This window comes from Urocampus carinirostris, chromosome 9 (genome assembly GCF_059441175.1).
Source record: "Urocampus carinirostris isolate Australia breed hairy pipefish chromosome 9, RoL_Ucar_1.0, whole genome shotgun sequence".
Taxonomy (NCBI): domain Eukaryota; kingdom Metazoa; phylum Chordata; class Actinopteri; order Syngnathiformes; family Syngnathidae; genus Urocampus; species Urocampus carinirostris.
The window spans coordinates 41,803,519-41,826,678 of NC_142357.1; the positions used below are offsets into that span (position 1 = coordinate 41,803,519).

The window sequence follows — 23,160 nt, forward strand, 5'->3', positions numbered from 1 at the left end:
CGCAAATTTTACCAATTAAACAAGTAATAATTTAATATGAATAATAATAATAATACAAGAAAAAGTTTATATTTTACTTTGAAGAAAAATACGTGTACATAAAACTAATTTTATATCTGGATTTGAGGAGTTGGAATCGAGTTTACGATGTCTACGTAAGTAGGCGGTTACTTCCGGGAGGCGTGCGCGTTAGACTGCATGGGTATAAAGTTATTGATTAACTCGTCGAGATAACACTAAATACGTCTCACGGATAGAGCATTTAATTGGTAATTGATTGACTTTTATGTTTGAGAAGGATGAACATTGCTAATAAACTTATGAAGGTTTTCGTGACCGGTCAGCTTCCGTCTGAAGGGATGAAGATTCTGTCATCGTCTGGAGTGTAGGCATCAATTTAACGCGTTATTTTATCGCATGCAATATTGCAGGGTTGCGTTTTTAATGCATGCTCTCGAGCAACACCTTTAACTTTAACACGTTACACTTCCGAAAAGAGATGACAGCTAATCACGTGACTGTATTGTTTTTGCTTCTTTTTAGTTCTAAAGTTTTATTTTGAAAATTTGGGTTCACAGGTGTGAGATTTTTCAGTGGGACCTGGACGTCACGCGAGCAGAGTTTCTCAAAGGTGTGCAAGGGGCCCACGGAATTCTGTGCTTGCTGACTGATCAAATTGATGCTGAGGTTCTCGACGCTGCAGGTACGTAGTATCAAACGTTCCAAAACGAGTGTTTTCATATATAAAGCTAAAAGTGAATTTGTATTCAACCTGGAGCTTAATTTCATCGATCCCTCCAGATAATGTAGCAGTGAGCGATTGTTCCGTTTCGGTATCAATACCTATCCATCCATTATCTCCACCGCTTATCCTCAGTAGGGCCGCGGGGCATCAATACCCACAGTTGTCGATACTTGAATGAATCACATATGGTGCAATAATATACTTTAGTCTTTGCCACTTCTTGTTATGAAGGGCTAAACAAACAAACAAGCATGACTTGACTTGACTTAAATAGATATATAGATAGATGTCTAGATAGATAGATAGATAGATAGGTGTCTAGATAAATAGATGTCTAGATAGGTGTCTAGATAGGTGTCTAGATAAATAGATCTCTAGATAGATGTCTAGATAGATGTCTAGATAGATAGATAGATATGAAATGAAATTGAAATGATCTGCATTTATATAGCGCTTTTCAAGTCAATGACTTCCCAAAGCGCTTTACAATGTGCTCCACATTTCCCAATAGCGGCCTTGCAGCCATGTAAGGCGCTAACCTGCTTATTGGGGGTATTAGGGGTTCAGTGTCTTACCCAAGGACACTTCGACATGTAACACGGACGAGCCGGGATTCGAACTGGGATCCCTTGATCCCAAGACAAGCGCTCTACCTCCTGAGCTACTGCCGCCCCTCATGCATTTTATTTAGATAGATAGATGTCTAGATAGATGGATAGATAGATGTCTAGATAGGTAGATAGATGTCTAGATAAATAGATAGATGTCTAGATAGGTGTCTAGATAAATAGATAGATGTCTAAATAGATAGATAGATAGATGTCTAGATAGATAGGTAGGTGTCTAGATAGATGTCTAGATAGATAGATAGATGTCTAGATAGATAGATATAGATGTCTAAAGAGCTAGATAGCTACTTTATTCATCCGGGTAGGGAAATTCACACTTGCAGCAGTCTCCTTGTGTTGAAAAATCAAATGGTAAAATAAAAGTTATAGAATACAAAAATACCCATATAACGTTTTGCTATAGAGTATTTAAATAGTGCTACGGAAAATACACACCGTCATAAAAATAGGTTCATATACAAATGTGGGGGTGGGCTTTTACTTTCCCCCAGGGTGGAGTTAAAGAGCCTCATGGCATGAGGAAGAAATTATCTCAGTCTGTCCGTGGAACAAGACTGTGACAGCACGAGTGAACGAACGAACGAACGAATGAATGAATGAATGAATGTAAAAACAGCATCAATTATTAATTGACAAAAGACAAAGAAAACATGAAATTATTTGCACAGAAACGGCTGTGAAATACAACAACGCAGTACTAAAACATGTACCCAAAACTGAAGCCGAAGCTTATACGTGCCTAGCCTTGTTTCGTTATTTTCCCTTGCAAGAAATATATTTTCATTCAAAACAAGAAAACAACTTTAGCCCACAAAGGACAATTAAAAAAACAAGAAATGGCATTTCAAATTTACAATAGTATCGCTAGTGACTCCAATAATATATAACACCCTGAGAAAATCTTTATAAGTTAATCTATAATATATTCATGCAAAATATGTAAACTACAGCATATAATGTTTTAATTGATGTAAATAAGGGACATTTTTAAGACAATCTTTCTTTGCTAGTTAATTTTAGCTAATTTTAGCCTCCTTTCTAGCTAGCCATCTAGTTTGGGGTAGCTATTTAGATGGCTTTCACTCTTTTAGCTAGCTCCTTTTTAGTTTTTTTTTACCTGAGTATGAACTTTAGATTAGTCAAGTCAAGTTTATTTGTGACGCCCTTAATCACAAAGAGTCTCAAAGGGCTGCACAGATCAAAGACTATTGCAAACTACAGACTATTTTGACACCATCCCCTGATCTAAAACCAACATGAGGGCCAGGGAAAACTCAAAAACCTCAACATGAGTCAATTCAAGTCATGTTTATTTGTATAGCCCTTAATCACAAAGAGTCTCAAAGGGCTGCACAGACCACAGATTATTGCAAACCACACACTATTATAACACATCCCCTGATCTAAAACCAACATGAGGGCAAGGGAAAACTCAAAAACCTCAACGTGAGTCAAGTCATGTTTATTTGTGACGCCCTTAATCACAAAGTCTCAAAGGGCTGCACAGATCAAAGACTATTGCAAATCACAGACTATTATGACTCCATCCCCTGATCTAAAACCTACATGAGGGCAAATAATACACAAATATTGTCAACGTAAAATGTAGGTTATTCGTATGCTATAGAATAGAAGTGTGTTTAATGCTTCGATTCTAACATTTCCACTGAGGTTGCAGATCCAATCTCAGGGGGAAGAGCATTCCATAGCACCCGGGCCCAAATGGAGAGCGCTTCTGAGCCTGCAGGTTCCCGACCCCTGGTATATAGTATAGTATACGTCATATATGAAGGAATAGGTACAGTGACTAAAACGTCAGAATATGATGTCCAGGGATGAGACGGCGTTGTTCATATTGACGGGCCATTAATAACAATGTCAAATGGTCTTGCGGGCCGGATATGATTACACGGCGGGCCGGACGTGGCCCGCGGGCCGGGAGTTTGACACATGTGTTCTAAACCATCCATCCATCCATGATCTGCACTGCTTATCAAGTTACATATTTACTTTTTCCATATTTTTGCTTAAAATATTCCCGTTTCTACAAAAATATTTGACATAGCTGATGTTCTATTTGACGAGTTTGTTTGTTGTTGTGCTCTGCACAGCCTTGAGACTTGTTGCGATGAAGGGCTAGACAAGTAAATATGACTTGACATCATTCATTTACCGTAAATTCCGGACTATAGAGCGCACCTGATTATAAGCCGCACCCACCACATTTTAAGAGGAAAACCGACTTTGTACATACACAAGCCGCACCTGTATATAAGCCGCATGCGCCCACATTTAAACATGTAACACAAACACAAAATGAACCCGAACCCGACTTCAAGTCTCGCGATTGAAACTAGATGTCCTTCATTAAAGTCCACAGTCCAAAAATCACAGCCGGCAAAATGAACGGAAAATGATATCGGTATTTAAGGTTTGATGCAGACCTGCAGAGTCCGGGTCCCGTTGAATGTAATCCAAGGAAAAAAGTGTATATTTCCAAAGGTGAGGGTGGGAAAAATATATCAGAAGAACACATTTACTCACACAACTCCTTTTTCTTTTTACCCCCTCTTCTTTCCTTGTCCGTCCCTCACTTTTAGCGGTCCCCACTTAAACTCAGCAGCCCGCGTTTGTTCCGCCCCACATTTTTTGTTCACTCGTGCAAAACATATCAGAATAAGTGTCTAAAATAAATACAAATGAATACATAACAAAAAAAATACAGTTGCAAATACAGGGAGTGCAGAATTATTAGGCAAATGAGTATTTTGACCACATCATCCTCTTTATGCATGTTGTCTTACTCCAAGCTGTATAGGCTCGAAAGCCTACTACCAATTAAGCATATCAGGTGATGTGCATCTCTGTAATGAGAAGGGGTGTGGTCTAATGACATCAACACCCTATATCAGGTGTGCATAATTATTAGGCAACTTCCTTTCCTTTGGCAAAATGGGTCAGAAGAGGGACTTGACAGGCTCTGAAAAGTCAAAAATAGTGAGATATCTTGCAGAGGGATGCAGCACTCTTAAAATTGCCAAGCTTCTGAAGCGTGATCATCGAACAATCAAGCGTTACATTCAAAATAGTCAACAGGGTCGCAAGAAGCGTGTAGAAAAACCAAGGCGCAAAATAACTGCCCGTGAACTGAGAAAAGTGAAGCGTACAACTGCCAAGATGCCACTTGCCACCAGTTTTGCCATATTTCAGAGCTGCAACATCACTGGAGTGCCCAAAAGCACAAGGTGTGCAATACTCAGAGACATGGCCAAGGTAAGAAAGGCTGAAAAACGACCACCACTGAACAAGACACACAAGCTGAAACGTCAAGACTGGGCCAAGAAAAATCTCAAGACGGATTTTTCCAAGGTTTTATGGACTGATGAAATGAGAGTGAGTCTTGATGGGCCAGATGGATGGGCCCGTGGCTGGATCGGTAAAGGGCAGAGAGCTCCAGTCCGCCTCAGACACCAGCAAGGTGGAGGTGGGGTACTGGTATGGGCTGGTATCATCAAAGATGAGCTTGTGGGGCCTTTTCGGGTTGAGGATGGACTCAAGCTCAACTCCCAGTCCTACTGCCAGTTTCTGGAAGACACCTTCTTCAAGCAGTGGTACAGGAAGAAGTCCGCATCCTTCAAGAAAAACATGATTTTCATGCAGGACAACGCTCCATCACACGCATCCAAGTACTCCACAGCGTGGCTGGCAAGAAAGGGTCTAAAAGAAGAAAAACTAATGACATGGCCTCCTTGTTCACCTGATCTGAACCCCATAGAGAACCTGTGGTCCCTCATCAAATGTGAGATTTACAAAGAGGGAAAACAGTACACCTCTCTGAACAGTGTCTGGGACGCTGTGGTTGCTGCTGCACGCAATGTTGATCGTGAACAGATCAAAGCACTGACAGAATCCATGGATGGCAGGCTTTTGAGTGTCCTTGCAAAGAAAGTTGGCTATATTGGTCACTGATTTGTTTTGGTTTTGTTTTTGAATGTCAGAAATGTATATTTGTGAATGTTGAGCTGTTATATTGGTTTCCCTGATGAAAATAAATAATTGAAATGGGTATACATTTGTTTTTTGTTAAGTTGCCTAATAATTATGCACAGTAATAGTCACCTGCACACACAGATATCCTCCTAAAATAGCTAAAACTAAAAAAGCCCCACTCCAACTTCCAAAATATTCAGCTTTGATATTAATGAGACTTTTGGGTTCATTAAGAACATGGTTGTTGTTCAATAATGAAATTAATCCTCAAAAATACAACTTGCCTAATAATTCTGCACTCCCTGTACATATTATAGATTGGTTACACATATTTACAAAGAAAGACGGTACGCCGAGAGAGTTTTCAAAGCTTTAATAATAATAATAATATAGCTTTAATAGGGCAGTTAATGGTAGCAACACTCGAGCGCCGCTGGCGGCCGTTAGAAAAATGACATAAATTGGCCACATCACTGAATAAGCCGCAGAGTCGAAAGTTAGGGAAAAAAGTAGCGGCATATAGTCCGGAATTTACGGTATAATGATTCCAAAGTATGAATGAAAGCGCTTTAAAACCCTATTCTGAAGGCAAAAACCTTAAATTAAGATGCTCAAAAAGTAATCTGAAGTTGAAACCCTTTTTAGAAACTCTATAAAGTCACTTTGACAGCCTGCCCTGACCTTGAACATTGAACTAAAGCCCACTCGGTGAAAATCTTCATTGCATTAAACTGAGTCAATCGTATAAAATCCTTTATATTCTAATGTATGAAATCCTTTACTGGTTAGACCATGCAATCAAAGTTGAAACCCTAGTTTGAATCCCTCCAGCTTCGACCTGCTTTAAAGGCACAGCAAACCGTTATTAAATATGGTTATAAAGAAGAAATGTGGGTGGCTTTTTAAGATATAGTGACTAAGATTAAGGTTTTTCGTGTTGGACATTGGTGACTGAAATTCTATTTCCTCTTATTGTCTATTTTTCTTACTTTTTGTACCAGTTGTCTTGTTTTTTCTTTCTTCTTTCCTTCATTCTTTTATCTTTTTTTTCATTTTTATATATAATAGACATTCATTTATCTTCGTCAGAGTCCAGTTCTCATTCGTCTAAGAGACATTCAGCTTTTTTATACCCTCAGACAACATCTCATGTTACTTAGCGCATGCCCTCACGATGACGCACTTGTTTTTTCCTCAATGTGCATGCTTTTTGGGAATTGACAATGTTTTTTCAGAATGTTTTCGTCCTCTTTCGATTTTCCAAAGTTACACAGTTTCCAAGAAACTCGTTGGGGTCGGCCTGACACATCCAAATTCCTGACTTGACCGCTTGTTCCACGCCAAGCAGAATGTTATTTCTTGGTATGCTTTGTTGCATTATATCATGAAGTTTCACATTTTACAGTGAGGATAAAAGAAAATAAAGAAGATAAAGGAACAAAGAAGATAAGGTTATAATTTACACAATATAAAGGGACAAAGAAGATAAAGGTTATAATTTACACAATAATCCGTCACGAGGGGTGACCGACAGCAAGACATACACATACAATAACAACGAAAATACAAAACAAAAATAAAAAGGAAAAAAAAAATAGCAATAGTTATTAATAATAACACTTGCTGACATTTAAACTCGGGAGAAACAAGCCTGGAATTTCCCGTCTTAAACTAACGTGTTCTCCTTATGTCAAGCTCGACTCCAATAAACCAAAACACTTTGCTCCAAATGGCAGGACCCAACTTGAAAGTGATCAGCACCTATTCCGTGGGATTCGACCACTTGGCCCTGGAGGAGATTAAGAAACGGTCAGAAAGCACGCAGAACCTTCACCCCATCCGCATCTCCGCCTTCAACCCGTTTTGTTTGTTTCTCAGTGGCATACGCGTGGGCTACACTCCGGACATCCTAACTGATGCCACGGCCGAACTGACGGTTGCCCTGCTCCTGGCTACAGCTCGCAGACTCCCTGAAGCCGTGGAGGAAGTAAAAAGGTCTGCTCTATATTTCTTACCTGTCAAGCTGTACGTTTTTGCCGTACAAAGTACGTTTATGATTTATTTTAAGACGTGTACGACGTACAAGAAAATCTGGACGGAAAAAGGCAAATTTGTCCATTATGGGTACCATCCGGTATACACCGACTATCACCAAACGGCAAATCAATCAAGTCAAACGAGTTCGCCGCGGTAGCCTCTATCTCGGTATCGTTTTTTTTCGTTGCAAACGAAGCGAGCGGTTTGATGCTACTGTGTGCATGCGTTTGCCGCCTGGGGATTTCCCCTCATGCATCATTCCGTGGTAGTTATGTAGTGAAAGGAAGTCAGTCTCTTTTTAGGGAACCGGCTTTTTCGGCTCAACTCATTAAAGAGAGCCGGCTCTCCAACAGCTCACTTGATTTGATGCATTGTTTTACGAATTATGATGCTGTATTAAGAAGTTAAGAAAAAAAAGGAAGGCCGCGAGGTAATGGTTCGGGGCCCCTGACGTAATATGAAATCTTAATGTGAGAGCACATATGTCAACCAGGCGGCCCGCGGGCCAGATCAGGCCCGCTAAGGGATTGAATCTGGCCCGCGACACAACACTCAGAGAAGCGCAAGAGAAAAACAAGCTGCAGGTTGAAATATGTCAACTTGATGTTGCCAAAGCCAGCTGCCTCTCACAAAGACACTCTACTTTTATTTATTTCTCTCTCTCTCTCTCTCCCACCCCTTTTCTCCCACTCTCTTTCTCATTCACTTTCTGTGTCTCTTTTTCTCTTCCTTTGTTGCTCTTTGTCTTCTTTTGCTCTAACTTCCTTTTTTCCTTTTCTCTCTTTTCTCTTTCTCTCTTCCTACCCTTCGCGCTTTCTTTTCTCTCCTTCTGTCTTACTATTTCTCTTTGGATTTCTTTCTTCCTCTCTCACGACTTTTTATCTTTTGTTTCTCCCTCTCTCTTTCTTTCTTTGTCTCGCCCTCTCTCCCTCCCTCTTTCTCTTATTTCTTGATCTCTCTTTTTCTTTCTCTTTAATCTACTAGTCTGGCCCCCGACAGAATGTTTGTTCTATCGTGTGGCCCCCGGGTTAAAATGAGTTTGACACACCTGGTTTAAAAGGTGAAAATAATACATATGTTGTTTTGATCATGTGACCCTCAAAATATCTGACAGTGGTGGCTGGAGTTCCTGGAAACCGCTCTGGATGTGTGGATACGGCCTTTCCGGCAGCACCGTGGGAGTCATCGGACTGGGACGGATCGGTAACCAGTAAATCTCTGCATGGAGATTGATTTATATCTATGTGTTAGAGAAATAGGAAATCTATTTTTCCTATGTATTGCCTAGGCGTGTCATAAGGTTTTGGAGGGACCCAAATGCAGGACACAAGGAGACTTAAACAGGGGATGTGATCAAACCCCACTAGCATGGCACTTATTTTCCATCTATTTACCTTAGTCATATAGAATAGAATATAGAATATACCTTAATTGTCATTGTTACAAAATGGGTTGAACATATTGTGACAACAAAATTGGACGTGGCACTCCAGGTTCACACTTAACAGTGAGCATAAAAGAAAACAAGAAAGATAAAGGAACAAAGAAGACAAGGTTATGATTTACACAATATAAAGGAACTAAGGAGATAAAGGTTATAATTTACGCAATAATCCATCAAGAGGGGTGACTGACAGTAAGACAAACTTGTACAATAACAACGGAAATAAAAATAAAAAGGAAAAAAAATGAATATCAAAATGTAGCGTTTACCAAATTTTTCAAATGAGTTATCGGACTCCATTAACCAAACAAAACCTACATTCACCCAACAATTTATGCGCGATCGTTTCTTGACAGAAAAGATGAGCAGGAAAGCCGACATTTCCACAAGGGGACAGATTTAATTTCATTAACAATTTCACTCTGTGTACTCCATCAAAAACGCCCGAATTGGTGACGTTGGAGTCACTGAGAAACCCTCTTTTGAAGTCCTTTAGCTCTCTCCTTATTGGGCCACGTCTCCCCGCAAGATGGTGTGCCGGCTCCTCCCACGGCCGCGCCAATGAAGCCCCCTGGGCTTCACTATCTCGGGGAAGAGCGTCGCGGTGTCTGGAAAAACCAAAACAACACAGAGCGTTTCTACGTCATTGGGCCTTTCTGCGTCTGAATGTGCTGATTATCTTATCAGCCTTACGTCCCGTTCCCACCGTTTCTGTAAACAACATTTTCTACTAGGGTGCCCTGACATCACACCACAGCATCCATCCTTTATAGTCAAATGTATAAAATCCTTCAACACACAAAATTCTTTGGACCATGTTCAACAGCAGGGCCCGACAGCTTTCACTGGTTTAACCCTGCCGCATCATACGGGTGCCCTGCCCATCCCTTTAGAACACTTATTTTACAGCAACAAAAACAACTTCACTGGCAAGAAGGGGGTGTGGTACTGGAACTGCTGAGGAGGTGATCTTGAAACTACAGTAAAAGGGGGTCTTGGGGTGAAAAAAATCGAGAAAGGGAGTTTTGGTAGCATCTTTGAGAAAGATGCTTGAGTGGACGATCACAGTACCAAGAGGGAACTGAAGAAGGTGGTTAGAGTGGCAGGTCATGGAGTGAGTGAACTTGGAACAACGAGGGAACTGACAAAGGAGATGGTAGGGAGGAGAAGCTTGTTGTTCTGACGAGTGAAAGTCTCCAGGAATCAAAACGAATTGGCAACCTGAGGTGGCTCATTGTCTAATTGTTAACAAGTTTAGCAATTTCAAACACCGTCACCCGATACTGCGAGTATCAGATATCTATGACCACGCCCATAGAGGCCTGGTCTGGTCAACGTCGCTGGTCCGTATAAAAATAATTGGCTGAACAATAGCTGTCTTTTCTTTTGCCTGGCTGGTTCGTCCCGGGATTAGTAATTTATATCAGAACTCAAAGAACTTGAACAACGTAATTGAATTGAATTAATTTTTTATCAGTGTCGGAAATTCCAGCATCCTTCAGAGAAAAAAAGGTTTATGGTGGAGCACAAGCAACACCTAGAGGCAAATTCAAATAATGTGTTTCAATCCTAACAATTTTCAAAATAAAAGCTAGAAAAATCCCTACAGCAGTTATGATCCATATGATTCTTTCACAATCTTTTTTGTGGTCTGTGCAGCCCTTTGAGACTCTTTGTGATTAAGGGCGTCACAAATAAACTTGACTTGACTTAATTAAAAACATCTGAGGAGAGAAAAAATGAGGGGGACTCGATAATGGGGTTATGCTGCCATCTTTTGGAGTAAAAAAGGACTACAGGCACCAAACCATGAGACTGTGTATCGGTAGATACAAAATAATTGATTCGATGTTTTTGTACTTCCTGATGAGGCCGTCCTGCCATTTTGGGGGTTATTTCTTTTCTATTTGTGTCCAGGGATGGCTATTGCACGCCGCCTCATGCCATTTGGAGTAAAACGACTGCTATACTCCGGGAGAACAGCTAAAGACTATGCCGCCGAGCTGAACGGGGAGTTTGGTAAGCAAACGAATGGCAGTCGGTTGGATTTTGCATACAAAACAAATTGTTTTTGAGGGGCTTTTCGTTTCTTTTTCAAAGTTCCCCTGGACCATCTTTTGAGCCAGAGCGACTTCGTTGTGATTTCCTGCTCACTGACTCCCGAGACCCAAGGGCTGTGTACGAAGGACTTCTTTGCCAAGATGAAAAAAACGGCCGTTTTCATCAACTCGAGCAGGTACTCCATGTTGGAAAATGATCTTTATTAGAGGATTACCGAACGCGGGGGTTTCAGACTCGTTTGAGCTGGGGGCCGCATGCTGGACACAAAATGTCATGGGGGCAGGACTAGTGGGTTTAAAGGAGAGAGAGAGGGAGAGAGAGTGGGAGAAAAGGGGTGAGAGAGAGAGGGAGAGAACAATGCATACAAAACAAAAGAGAGAGAACAATGGATACAAAGCAAGTGAGAGAGAGAGAGAACAATGGATACAAAGCAAGTGAGAGAGAGAGAGAGAACAATGGATACAAAGCAAGGGAGAGGGAGAGAACAATGGATACAAAACAAAAGAGAGAGAACAATGGATACAAAGCAAGTGAGAGAGAGAGAACAATGGATACAAAGCAAGAGAGAGAACAATGGATACAAAGCAAGAGAGAGAGAGAGAACAATGGATACAAAGCAAGAGAGAGAACAATGGATACAAAGCAAGAGAGAGGGAGAGGGAGAGAACAATGGATACAAAACAAAAGAGAGAGAACAATGGATACAAAGCAAGTGAGAGAGAGAGAGAGAGAACAATGGATACAAAGCAAGTGAGAGAGAGAGAACAATGGATACAAAGCAACAGAGAGAACAATGGATACTAAGCAAGAGAGAGGGAGAGGGAGAGAACAATGGATACAAAACAAAAGAGAGAGAACAATGGATACAACGCAAGTGAGAGAGAGAGAGAACAATGGATACAAAATAGTGAGAGAGAACAATGGATACAAAGCAAGAGAGAGAGAGAGAGAACAATGAATACAAAGTAAGAGAGGGACAACAATGGATACAAAGCAAGAGAGAGGGGGAGGGAGAGAACAATGGATACAAAACGAGAGAGAGAGGGAGAGAGAGAACAAGGGATACAAAACAAAAGAGAGAGAACAATGGATACAAAGCAAGAGAGAGAAGGAGAGAGAGAGAACAAGGGATACAAAGCAAGATAGAAAGAGAGCAAGAGAACGAGGGATACAAAGCAAGAGAGAGAGAGAAAGAGAACGAGGGATACAAAGCAAAAGAGAGAGAGAACAAAGGATACAAAGAGAGAGAGAAAAAACAATGGATACAAAGCAAGAGAGAGAGAGAGAGACAACAATGGATACAAAGCAAGAGAGGGAGAGAGAGAACGAGGGATACAAAGAGAGAGAGAGAACGAGGGATACAAAGCAAAAGAGAGAGAGAACAAAGGATACAAAGAGAGAGAGAAAAAACAATGGATACAAAGCAAGAGAGAGAAGGAGAGAGAGAGAACAAGGGATACAAAGCAAGATAGAAAGAGAGCGAGAGAACGAGGGATACAAAGCAAGAGAGAGAGAGAGAGAACGAGGGATACAAAGCAAGAGAGAGAGAGAAAGAGAACGAGGGATACAAAGCAAAAGAGAGAGAGAACAAAGGATACAAAGAGAGAGAGAAAAAACAATGGATACAAAGCAAGAGAGAGAGAGAGAGAAAGACAACAATGGATACAAAGCAAGAGAGGGAGAGAGAGAGAGAACGAGGGATACAAAGAGAGAGAGAGAACGAGGGATACAAAGCGAGAGAGAGAGAGAGAACAAAGGATACAAAGAGAGAGAGAGAAAGCAATGGATACAAAGCGAGAGAGAGAGAGAGAGAACAATGGATATAAAGCAATAGAGAGAATAAGAGAAAACAATGGATATATAAGGTCCCTAATTTTTTTTTGTCGATAATAATTCAGGAAAGAAAATTAAATGGCAATTAGCGAGAATCGTGATATAAATTGTCTCGGCACCTTAGTATCTGGGTACTGTACAATCAAAGCGCATATCGTCCCACCCTGGAATAAAGTTCCCAAAAAATATTTCCGTTTTTACATGACAGTGACAATAAATTTAGTAAGCTATAGAATTTTATTGCCCTAAGAGTCTGCCGATAGCAGAGACATTCGGGGTCCAGACATCGAGGCGAGGGGGCTTTCCTGGCACGCCCATGGGAGGAGCCGACACACCAGCTGGCGGAGAGACGTGGGTCAAGAGAAGAACTTCGGATGATCGAGAGAGAGAAGGCTTGACGGAGACTCAAGCAACACTAATTCGGCTAATTCGATGGAGTTCACTTACCGGATTTTCAGCACTATAAGGCGCACCTAAAAGTCTTAATTTTTTTCAAAAGCTGACTGTGCGCCTTATAATACAGTGCGCCTTATATATGGATCAATATTAAATTCGCAAGGTCTCGCACCTTACGCAACAGCCGCCGACTCGATTTTCCCCCGAACGCGGCGTAGTCCGTGGTGTATGCTGGGATTTATATACCGCCGTTTCATTGGCTAACCAATGTGTCAATCATCATTCAAATCGATCACTATTGGCTGAAGTTATTTGGAGCCTCGGATTGGCTAGAGGGCCAAAACAAACCCTGCAATTGGCCGAAAAAGATGACTGAATAGCAAGCTTGCTAAACTACGCCATAATGAAACATGTTTCATTAGTCTGTATTCGTAAATATTTGACTCTCCTGGATTTACTTCACTCACGGTTGTAAGAAGACCACGATTGTGTATCATTATTGAACGTGAGAACTTAGGTGAGCTATGCGGCTTTCTATTTTCCCGGTATCTTGTTTTAGAACCATCTTGATGTTTCTGTGATGAGTTGAGTGAATTCAACTCAATTCCAAGCGTTTATTGTCATATGCACAGTAAAGTTGCGAGCGAAAAAGAAAATAGAAACTAAGTAATGGTTGGCATTTCTTGAATCCCAAGACTTGAACCTTCCAAATGATATTTGAAAGGATGCATTTGAGTGACATCGTACAGACACTGTTTCCGTACATGTCTACGACACGTATTTGCTTCTTTGCAAGCTTTGGGAATGTTAAGGGGGTAATACGTTGGACTGAACCATCTGACTGTTTTGTCCACGTTCCCATTGTAGCGCCTTATAATCCGGTGCACCTTATCTATGGAAGATATAGGACCAAAAACTATTTTTTTGGGGGTGCGCCCTATAACCCGGTGCGCCCTATAGTGCGGAAAATACGGTAGTTAAATTATTTAAGAAATTAAATCTGCCCCCGTGTGGAAATGCCGGTCTCTTGTCTGTCTTTTCACAAAAAGAAATGAGCATGTATTGTTGGGTGAATGTAGGTTGTGTTTGGTTCATGGAGTCAGATAACTCATTCGAACAATTTGGTAAACGATACATTTTTAATATTGAAATTCTTGACAGCATTCGTTGTATTATTTCCAGACCTGATAAATGTTTTGGTTATCTTTTGAGGATACATTTGATCTATTTCTTTTTGACTCTGAAGGGGTGCCGTAGTGAACCAGGAGGATCTCTACCAGGCTCTGACCAGCGGCAAAATCGCCGCTGCCGGCCTGGATGTAACTACACCCGAGCCGCTACCCACCAACCACCCGCTCCTTACGCTCAAAAACTGCGGTGAGTGAAAAAACATTAAAATATGAGAAGTCTTTCTCCCAATGTTCCCTGTGATTTTCCTTACGGGTCTGAGCGTTCACACAAAGTGGGTGAGCAACGCTTGAAACAACAGTGAGCAACGGCAATCCCAAGTGTGGCAACTAAATCATGATCAAACATGTCCAAAACTTGACATCAAGTTACATTTTTCTGAGTTTCCGGCAATGCAAAAAAATTTTTTTAAATTCCTTTAAAAAAAATCTCATCGGGTTTATTTTTTCTGAGCTGTTACTTTTTTGATTTTGTTCTCTGTTTACTTTTTGTCTCCCTTGTTCTCTCTCTCTCTTTCTCTCCCTCTCTTGTGCTCTATCTATTTTGCTCTTTCTTTCTCTCTTCCTCTCTCTTTCCCTCCCCCCCTCTCTCTCTTGTGCTATATCTATTTTGCTCTCTCTCTCTTTCTCTTCCTCTCTCTCTCCTGTGCTCTATCTATTTTGCTCTCTCTCTCTCTTTCTTTCTCCCCTTCTTTCTTTATCTCTTTCTTTCTTTATCTTTCTCTCTCTCTTTCTGTCTCTCTCTCTCTCTTTCTTTCTTTGTCTCTTTTTCTTTGTCTCTTTTTTACTTTTTTCCATTTCTTTTTATTTCCTGATATATTTTGTCGCATAATATTAACATTTTGGGGGGCTTATTGAGTTGGTTGCACGATACAGAACTGTATTTAATCACATTTTTTTTAGTGGAAGTTTAATGTTGGCAACAAGATTCACTTGATATCATTGGAAATTATTTAAATGCAACACAAACTTTTTCTTCTTTTTTCCGTGTTTTTTTTTTTACCTTTTTTTAAATTCCTTTAAAAAAAATCTCATTGTGTTTATTTTTTCCGAGCCGTTACTTTTTTCTTTTTGTTCTCCATTTACTTTTTTCCTTGGTTATTTTGGCTTTTTTCAAAATGTTTCCTTCTTTTTTTTCTCCTTTTGTTTCTTTTTTTCTCAGCTTTTCACTCCTTTTTCATTTTGGTATTTTTTTTTCTTTTTTGTTCTATTCCCCCCTTCCTTTGAGTCATTTTGTGCATCATTTTACATCATATTTGGTCGTGTAGGGATTAAAGAAGCAAAAACCACCCGAAGAGCCGTTTAGGACCCGAAAGAGCCGGTTCCTTTTAATGAGCCGAGCCGAAGGAGCCGGTTCTCGAAAAACTCTACTGACTTTACAAAACTTCGTTCGACTTCGACTCGACTTCAAAATACCGCATTTAGGACACAACGTCGAGGGAACCCGTGTATTTCTACCTTCATGCACCGCAACTTTGACTTAATTGGCTTTTTAATGAGTAATTTTGAGCCCTCGTTTTTGTGAGCCGGCTCGATTTTCTTGTGCGCTGAGAATGTGCGAGCAGCTTAGAGGGAACACTGCTTTCTCCTCTTTTTTTTTTTTTTTTTAATTATTCTATTTTTCCATTTCCTCTGCAGTGGTTTTGCCCCATATCGGCAGCGCCACCTACTCTACCAGAGGCGGCATGGCGTCCTTGGCAGCTCGAAACCTGATGGCCGGTCTACAGGGAGAACCCATGCCGAGTGAACTCAGCATCTAGAAAGCAGGAGTCAACCGTGCGGGCCGGATTAAAACCCTGGTCTGAGGAAAACACCGAGAGAAGCATAGGATACAAATGAGCTGCTGTTTGAATCATCTCCACTTGATGTTAACAAAGTCAGGCGCCGCTCGGAAAGCAACTGGAGTTGTATTACTTTTGATCTCTTTCACTTTCTTTCTGACCCAGTCTCTTGATTTATTTTCTCTCGCTCACTTTTTACTCATTACTTCTTTTTTTTGGTCCCTCTTTCTCACAGTCTTACTTTTTCTTTCTCCTGTTCTTTTTCTCTCTCGTTCTCTTACTTTTTCTTTCTTTCTTTCCCTCTCCCCATCTTTCTTGTCTCTCTCTTGTTCTCTCTTACGCTTCCATTTTCCTGTTCTTTTTCTCTTTTGTTCTTACTTTTTCTTTCTAATGTTCTCTTTCTTTCCCTCTCTCCATCTTTCTTCTGTCTCTCTCTTGTTCTCTCTAATGTTCTCTCTCTTACGCTTTTTTTCTCCTGTTCTTTTTCTCTTTTGTTCTTACTTTTTCTTTCTAATGTTCTCTTTCTTTCCCTCTCTCCATCTTTCTTCTGTCTCTCGTTCTCTCTAATGTTCTCTCTTACGCTTTTTTTCTCCTGTTCTTTTTCTCTCTCGTTCTCTAATTTTATCTTTCTATTTTTCTCTTTCTCTCCCTCTCTCATCTTTCTTCTGTCTCTCTTGTTCTCTCTAATGTTCTCTCTTACGCTTTTTTCTCCTGTTCTTTTTCTCTCTCGTTCTCTTACTTTTTTTTCTATTGTTCTCTTTCTTTCCCTCTCTCCTTCTTCTGTCTCTCTTGTTCTCTCCAATGTTCTCTCTCCTACGCTTTCTTTCTCCTGTTCTTTTTCTCTCTCGTTCTCTTACTTTTTCTTTCTATTTTTCTTTCTTTCCCTCTCTCCATCTTTCTTCTATCTCTCTTGTTCTCTCTTACACTTTCTCTTGTTATTTTTCTCTCTCGTTCTTACTTTTTTTTCTATTGTTTTCTTTCTTTCCCTCTCTCCTTCTTCTGTCTCTCTTGTTCTCTCCAATGTTCTCTCTCCTACGCTTTCTTTCTCCTATTCTTTTTCTCTCTTGTTCTCTTACTTTTTCTTTCTATTATCTTTCCTCTGTCCCTCTCTTGTTCTCTCCAATGTTCTCTCTCTCATGCTTTATTCTCCTGTTCTTCCCCTCTTTCTTTTTCTATTGTACTTGTCTAGCCCATGTGAGCTTTTTTTTTCCTACCATGTGGCCCCCAAGCTAAAATGAGTTGGACACTTGTTCTAAACCCTTGAACATCTTAAAATGGGATTTCACTATTTTCTAGCACTGTAACAAAATCCATGTTAAATTCACTCCCAATAACACTATCCAATCTCAAAGGTATTTATTTAATGAATATTGGAACAAAATCATTAGTTTTACATGTGAACATTTACAACTGATGGTGTTTTTTTCTTTATACAGTAACTCATTAAATTCAATCAAAATGGGGAATTTCTTGGCCTCGTTGCAGTTTTTTCACACGTTCCTGTTTGTCAATTGCCAAACTTTTCATTTCTTACTATTAAGGGTTTTATACATTTGACTATAAAGGATTTTATACGATTGAATACAAGTTACATTTATTGAGTGCAATGAAGATTTTCACCCAGTAGGCTTAAGTTCCATGAGCAGTGAAAGTTCAGGACACCCTGGTCTGGTAGGAAATATTGTTTACAGGAATGGCGGGAACGGGTCGTGAGGCTGATAAGATTGTTTGTTTTGAGAAGCCCCACGTGGGACTTCCTTGGCACGCCCATGGGAGGAGCCGGCACACCATCTTGCGGGGAGACGTGGGCCACGAAAGAAAAAGCTGAAGGACTTCAGAAGAGGGCTTCCCAGAGATTCCAACTTCACTAATTCGGCCGTTTTCGATTGAGTACACTTAGTTAAATACTTGAAGAAATTAAATCTGCCCCCGTGTGAAAATGTCGGATTTCTTGTTCATCTTTTCCATCAAGAAACGAGCACGCATTGTTGGGTGAATGTAGGTTGTGTTTGGTTAATGGAGTCAGATAACTGATTCGAAGCATTTGGTCAACGGTACTTTTTGATAGTTAATTCCCAACTATTAATTCCCAACCATGGGAGGAGCCGACACCCAAGCTTGTGAAAAAAACTTCAGAAGACAGAAAATCGATTGCGAGGGACAATCGAGAGAGAGCGGCTCGACGAAGAGCGACAATAATTCGGCTAATTCGATGAAATTCACTTAAATTTTCCCTCAAATACTTAAAGTGAATAAATGAAAAAAAATCTGCCCCCGTGTGAAAATGTCGGCTATTCTTGTCCATCTTTTCCCAGAAAGAAACGAGCATACATTGTTAGGAGAATGAAGTTTGTGTTTGGTTAATGGAGTAACCAAACTAATTCGAACAATTCGGTAAACGCTACATTTTTAATACCGCAAATTCCGAACTATAGAGCGCACCTGATTATAAGCCGCACCCACCACATTTTAAGAGGAAAAAACGATTTTGTACTTACACAAGCCGCACCTGTATATGAGCCGCATGTGCCCGCAGTAAAAAAATGTAACGCAAACACAAAATTAACCCAAGCCCGACTTTAAGTCCCGCGTTTGAAACTGAATGTCCTTCATTAAAGTACACAGTCCAAAAATCACAGCCGGCAAAATGAACAGAAAATGATACCGGTACTTAAGGTTTGATGCAGACCTGCAGAGTCCGGGTCCCGTCGAAAGTAATCCAAGGAAAAAAGTGTATATTTCCAAAGGTAAGGGTGGGAAAAATATATATCCACCATTGTTCGCCGTGTCCACAAACAGGTCTCCCCTGTACCCCACTTCCCGTCACCCAACGTTTGTTACGCCCCTTCTTTTTCATTCGCCTGTACAAAACATATCAGAAGAAGTGTCTGAAATAAATACATTACAAAAATATACAGTTGCAAATACATACTATACATGGTTACACATATTTACAAAGAAAGGCGGTACACCGAGAGAGCTTTCAAAGCTTTAATAATAATATAACTTTCATCCCAAACGGTGCCTGTGACAGGGCAGTTAATGGTAGCAACACGCTAGCAATACAGTAAACGGGTCTGGTAAAAAAACATACCGTACTTGTAAAAATCACGGTAAACCGTCCTCATCTTCCTCCTTAGAACTGAAGCCATCAAAGTCGTCTTCCTCAGTGTCGGAAAGAAACAGTGTCATATGGACGTCGTCCCACGCTCCCATCCACTCCTGATTTTGTGTCCTCCTCTCCGTCACGCAGCATACCGGCTTTTCGGAACCCGTTTGTGATGGTGGATTTTTTGATGTGCCTTTCTTTTTGCATTTTGAGGGTATGTTTACGCTAATTTAATTTATGCACAAGCCAAGAAGTTGCAGTCTTCCTCGGCGCATATATTCCACTGGTCTAAATCTTACCTTTTGTACTCGAGCAGCGCTGGCGGCTGTTAGAAAAATGAAATAAATTGGCCGCATCACTGAATAAGCCGCAGGGTTGAGCGTTTGGGAAAAAAGTAGCGGCTTATAGTCCGGAATTTACGGTAGTTTATTTCCTAACAAAACGGAGGGTGAATTTATTAAATACTGTTGAAAGAATGCCAGGCTGAATAGTCGGCCCTCACACATTTTCAGCTGACCAAATCTGGCCCGCTTTTTGAAAAGTTTACATACCAGTCAGCGGAGTTTGTATGTTCTCCCCGTGCTTGCGTGGGTTTCCTCCGGGCACTCCGGTTTCCTCCCACATTCCAAAAACATGCATTTCAGGTGAATTGGCCGGTCAAAATTGTCCCTAGGTGTGAATGAGCGAATGAGTTGTCTGTCCCCGTGTGCCCTGCGATTGGCTGGCAACCAGTTCAGGGTGTCCCCTGCTCACTGCCCGGAGATGGCTGGGATGGGCTCCAGCCCCCCCGCGACCCTAATGAGGATAAGCGGTACGGCTAATGAGATGAGACATACCTAGTGAGCGCATCAGTCAAGTCAAGTCATTTTTATTTGTGACGCCCTTAATCACAAAGAGTCTCAAAGGGCTCCACAGGTTATTACACAGACTATTTTTTCAGACTATCATTACACCATCCCCTGATCTGGAACCAACATGAGGGCAAGGAAAAACTCAAAAACCTCAACATGAGGAAAATCTGTAAAAACTATAAACGTGGTCTGGCAAGACTTATCTTGAGTCAATGAGGATTGTCCTGAAGAGGACTTTTGTCCATCCAGTTCACACAAGTAGAGTTCTTAGAGTGCTTGTACAGATGCGACGATTGACTAAAACGTTTCCCGCATTTGTTACAAGGATACGGTTTCTCCCCCGTATGGACTCGGATATGTTTCCTACAATCCGCCAAATTGGTGAACGTCCTGGAGCAAATTTTACAAGCGTACTTCCTGTCTCCTTCTACCAGAAGCACATTGACTTCCGCCGCCGCCTTCTTGCACTTGGACATGACGTCCTCGGAAGCTTTGACGAGAGGTTTGCCGGGATTGGACGCATCGGTCTCGGGTACCGGCACCGCTTTCGGGGCGATGCGCCGGAAAGTGGGAGCGCTTGATCCCGCCTGTGGTTTGGAGGACCTGGGTGGGTCCAGCTCGAGGAATCCGGTTAAGGAGTTGGGTGCTGGCTGGAGAATTAGCGTGTCGGTGAAATGAGATGGTTGAGTGGGGAGAAGCTGTTGCAAAGGGAACACAAGAGTATTTGAGTCTTGGATGGAGTTTGGGTTTGGACATGGGAGGGTCGTGGTTGCTGTCAGCTCAGTGAGGCTACCTTCTACCAGGGTGCCGATCTCACCGATATCACCAGGATTCAGGAAGCAGGAAAGGGCCAGTTCGGAAAGTTCTTCGCAGTCCTTCTCAGGAAGATCTAAGTCTGAGTTGTGTTTAGGAGAAGCAGGGACTATGTTTTCTTTTTTAATCTTCAAAGTCTCAAAGTCAGGATCTTCATTTTTGACATGTTTGCTGGTCTCCCCACCGTCCGACTGACTCGGCAGCTGAATTTCCTCCGAATCCATCATGGTGACTCCGTACTTTTCCTCCACTTCGTCCAGTTGGGCCTCCCAGTGTGCTGTTGTTTTTAAATGGTCCACTGTGCTCCTGAAACTTCTATCTCCAGGTGCCATACATGTCCTCTTGATGTCCAGTAAACCGTCCTCGTGGAACTTTCTCTTGGAACCGTCCTCGGATTGGCTCACCTCCACGCCGTCCTCGTCGAGTATCTCCACAGAAGTAAGCTGGGTTTGAGAAGGTGGCTGCACCGATCGCCAACCTTTAGGCGCGGCAGCAGGGAAGTTTTTCCTGGAGAGGTGGAGCTTACAAGCCTTGACCACGGAGTTGAGGTGGAGGTGCGAGGCGGCTAGAAGCACGTCCATCACGTTGGAGGCCCTTAGAGACAAAGTGGATGTGTAGATCATGTCCAGTAAGGTGGAGAAAGCCTCCGGGGTTACCACTTCCGGGTCGAGCGCCATGGAGATGGGACCATCGTGGAAACTCTCCCCGCTGGCCTTGTCTCCAGGGATGAGGGATTTGAAGTGGGAGCTGCATGATGCCAGGATGGCGAGGTGGGCGTGGAATTTTTGGCTTCCTACCGCTACCACACAGTCACACATTTGAGCTTGGAGCCGCTGGAGGTTCAATTGCTGGAAAATGTGCTGGAAGTGATCCGGGAAGTTCATATTTCAGCGTTACCCACAATGATTTGAGATTTTTGGAGGAGGTTTTTGCAATATATCGGCCGGATGAGATGCAGTGTGATTCAAAGGGTGCGGAGGGACATCTCAATCATAAAATAAACGAATTTTATCTCATATAATAAAATGTTATCATTATGTTACACAACGTGTGTATAATTTAAAAAAATGTTTTCTATCATTTTTGAGTTTAATCAACAAGGTTTTTTAGAATTGGATGTTGTATGTGACCGTATTAGTGCAGCACCTAACTAATATTATTAGTTCCTATTTCGTGTTTTACATTATTTGGGATGCTATAATGTTAGCATTACCTTACACTGTATGATGGAATTATGTTTTCCAAATCATTTTGGAGTTTTGATTGTTTAATTGTGTATTGAATGTTTTATCTAAGTTCTGTTTATTGCATTTCACAATTGTAGGACAGTTTAAGATTAGTTAAGCATCCAAGCTAGGTTTATTAGCCCCTGCTTGGTGTTTTACTCAAAAGATTCATGCTTTGTTGAACAATTTGGGATTGAAAAATGCATTACATGATGCAAAAATCACGCGAGTGAGACAAATATTGGTAGAATTAGAAATAGATCAATTTATAATCACTCAAAATATGCTGATCTTGTCTATATGCTAAAATGTTATCAACAAATTTGGGACGTAGACGAATGAGGATTTATAATATTATAGTAGAATTCTACAACAGTTTATTAACTGAAAAGAATATGTATTTCTTTTGCGTGGTGTAGTTGTTTAGAAGAACTATAGCATCTAAGCTAGTTTTCGTAGCCCCGGTGTTGCATGGTGTTTCACATTACAAAATGGTTTTGTTGACCATCGTACTGTTAAGATACATATAAATATATGAATGGGAAAAAATGTAGGGACTTTTTAGTAATTCAACTGTTTAGAAAAATGAATTTAGTAAACGGCAGTAAAATGTATACTTCGCGGTAAACGGGGGGGACACTGTAATGTGACAAAGAATGAATGAAATGATATCGAATTAATGCATAGCTCTCTCTTAAAAACTTCAACCTGACCTCTCGGTGGCGTTAACGTTCAATGTCGGCATCCGAAGCTCAAATGGATGCTTTGTGTGGCGGAGAATGAGGGAAAAACATCGAAATGAAGAAAGCAAGTGATGTGATGGTCAACGAGTAGATTGCAGCAACCAATTTGGTCCGGGTGATATGACCAGGGTTGATAGATAGATAGAAAAATGAAGGTTTGGTTTGAATGGAAAGGGGCAAAAGAAGCCAAGAGAAAAGTTTGCGTAAAAAAAAATCTTGAGTGGAATATAACATGTCAAAAACAGGAAAATTAAAAAGAACATAATAATACAAATGTAGGAACTAAATTGAGACTTTTCCACGTACGGATTATTT

General features: G+C 41.0%; 3 protein-coding genes across 5 annotated transcripts in view; 1 reads left to right on the forward strand and 2 right to left on the reverse strand.

Moving 5' to 3' along the window:
- The window catches only part of LOC148360335 (protein phosphatase Slingshot homolog 3), a 64,984-nt gene extending 42,049 nt beyond the window's left edge, over positions 1-22,935 (reverse strand). Inside the window, exon 1 of one of the 2 annotated variants that reach the window (XM_088343924.1) lies at positions 22,816-22,935. The gene's annotated coding sequence lies outside the window, so the exon portion shown is untranslated. The remainder of the gene's footprint in view (positions 1-22,815) is intronic. The other variant, XM_088343927.1, reaches the window with a different exon arrangement.
- On the forward strand, positions 180-16,653 carry grhpra (glyoxylate reductase/hydroxypyruvate reductase a). Of its 2 annotated transcripts, XM_088343921.1 has the most exons (9): positions 180-385; positions 579-703; positions 7,101-7,173; positions 7,243-7,359; positions 8,516-8,604; positions 10,763-10,864; positions 10,946-11,081; positions 14,382-14,512; positions 15,961-16,653. In XM_088343921.1, the coding sequence occupies exons 1-9, from the start codon at positions 300-302 to the stop codon at positions 16,080-16,082; spliced, it is 981 nt and encodes a 326-aa protein (XP_088200047.1). In that variant the 5' UTR covers positions 180-299; the 3' UTR covers positions 16,083-16,653. The 2 variants fall into 2 exon arrangements, with proteins under 2 accessions (XP_088200047.1, XP_088200046.1); XM_088343920.1 differs by having other exon boundaries at positions 7,101-7,359.
- Positions 20,201-22,644, reverse strand: LOC148360337 (zinc finger and BTB domain-containing protein 5-like). Its single transcript, XM_088344310.1, has one exon. It carries the CDS (start codon positions 21,758-21,760, stop codon positions 20,273-20,275), a length of 1,488 nt encoding a protein of 495 aa, XP_088200436.1. The 5' UTR covers positions 21,761-22,644; the 3' UTR covers positions 20,201-20,272.
- Positions 22,936-23,160: the final 225 nt, after the last annotated feature.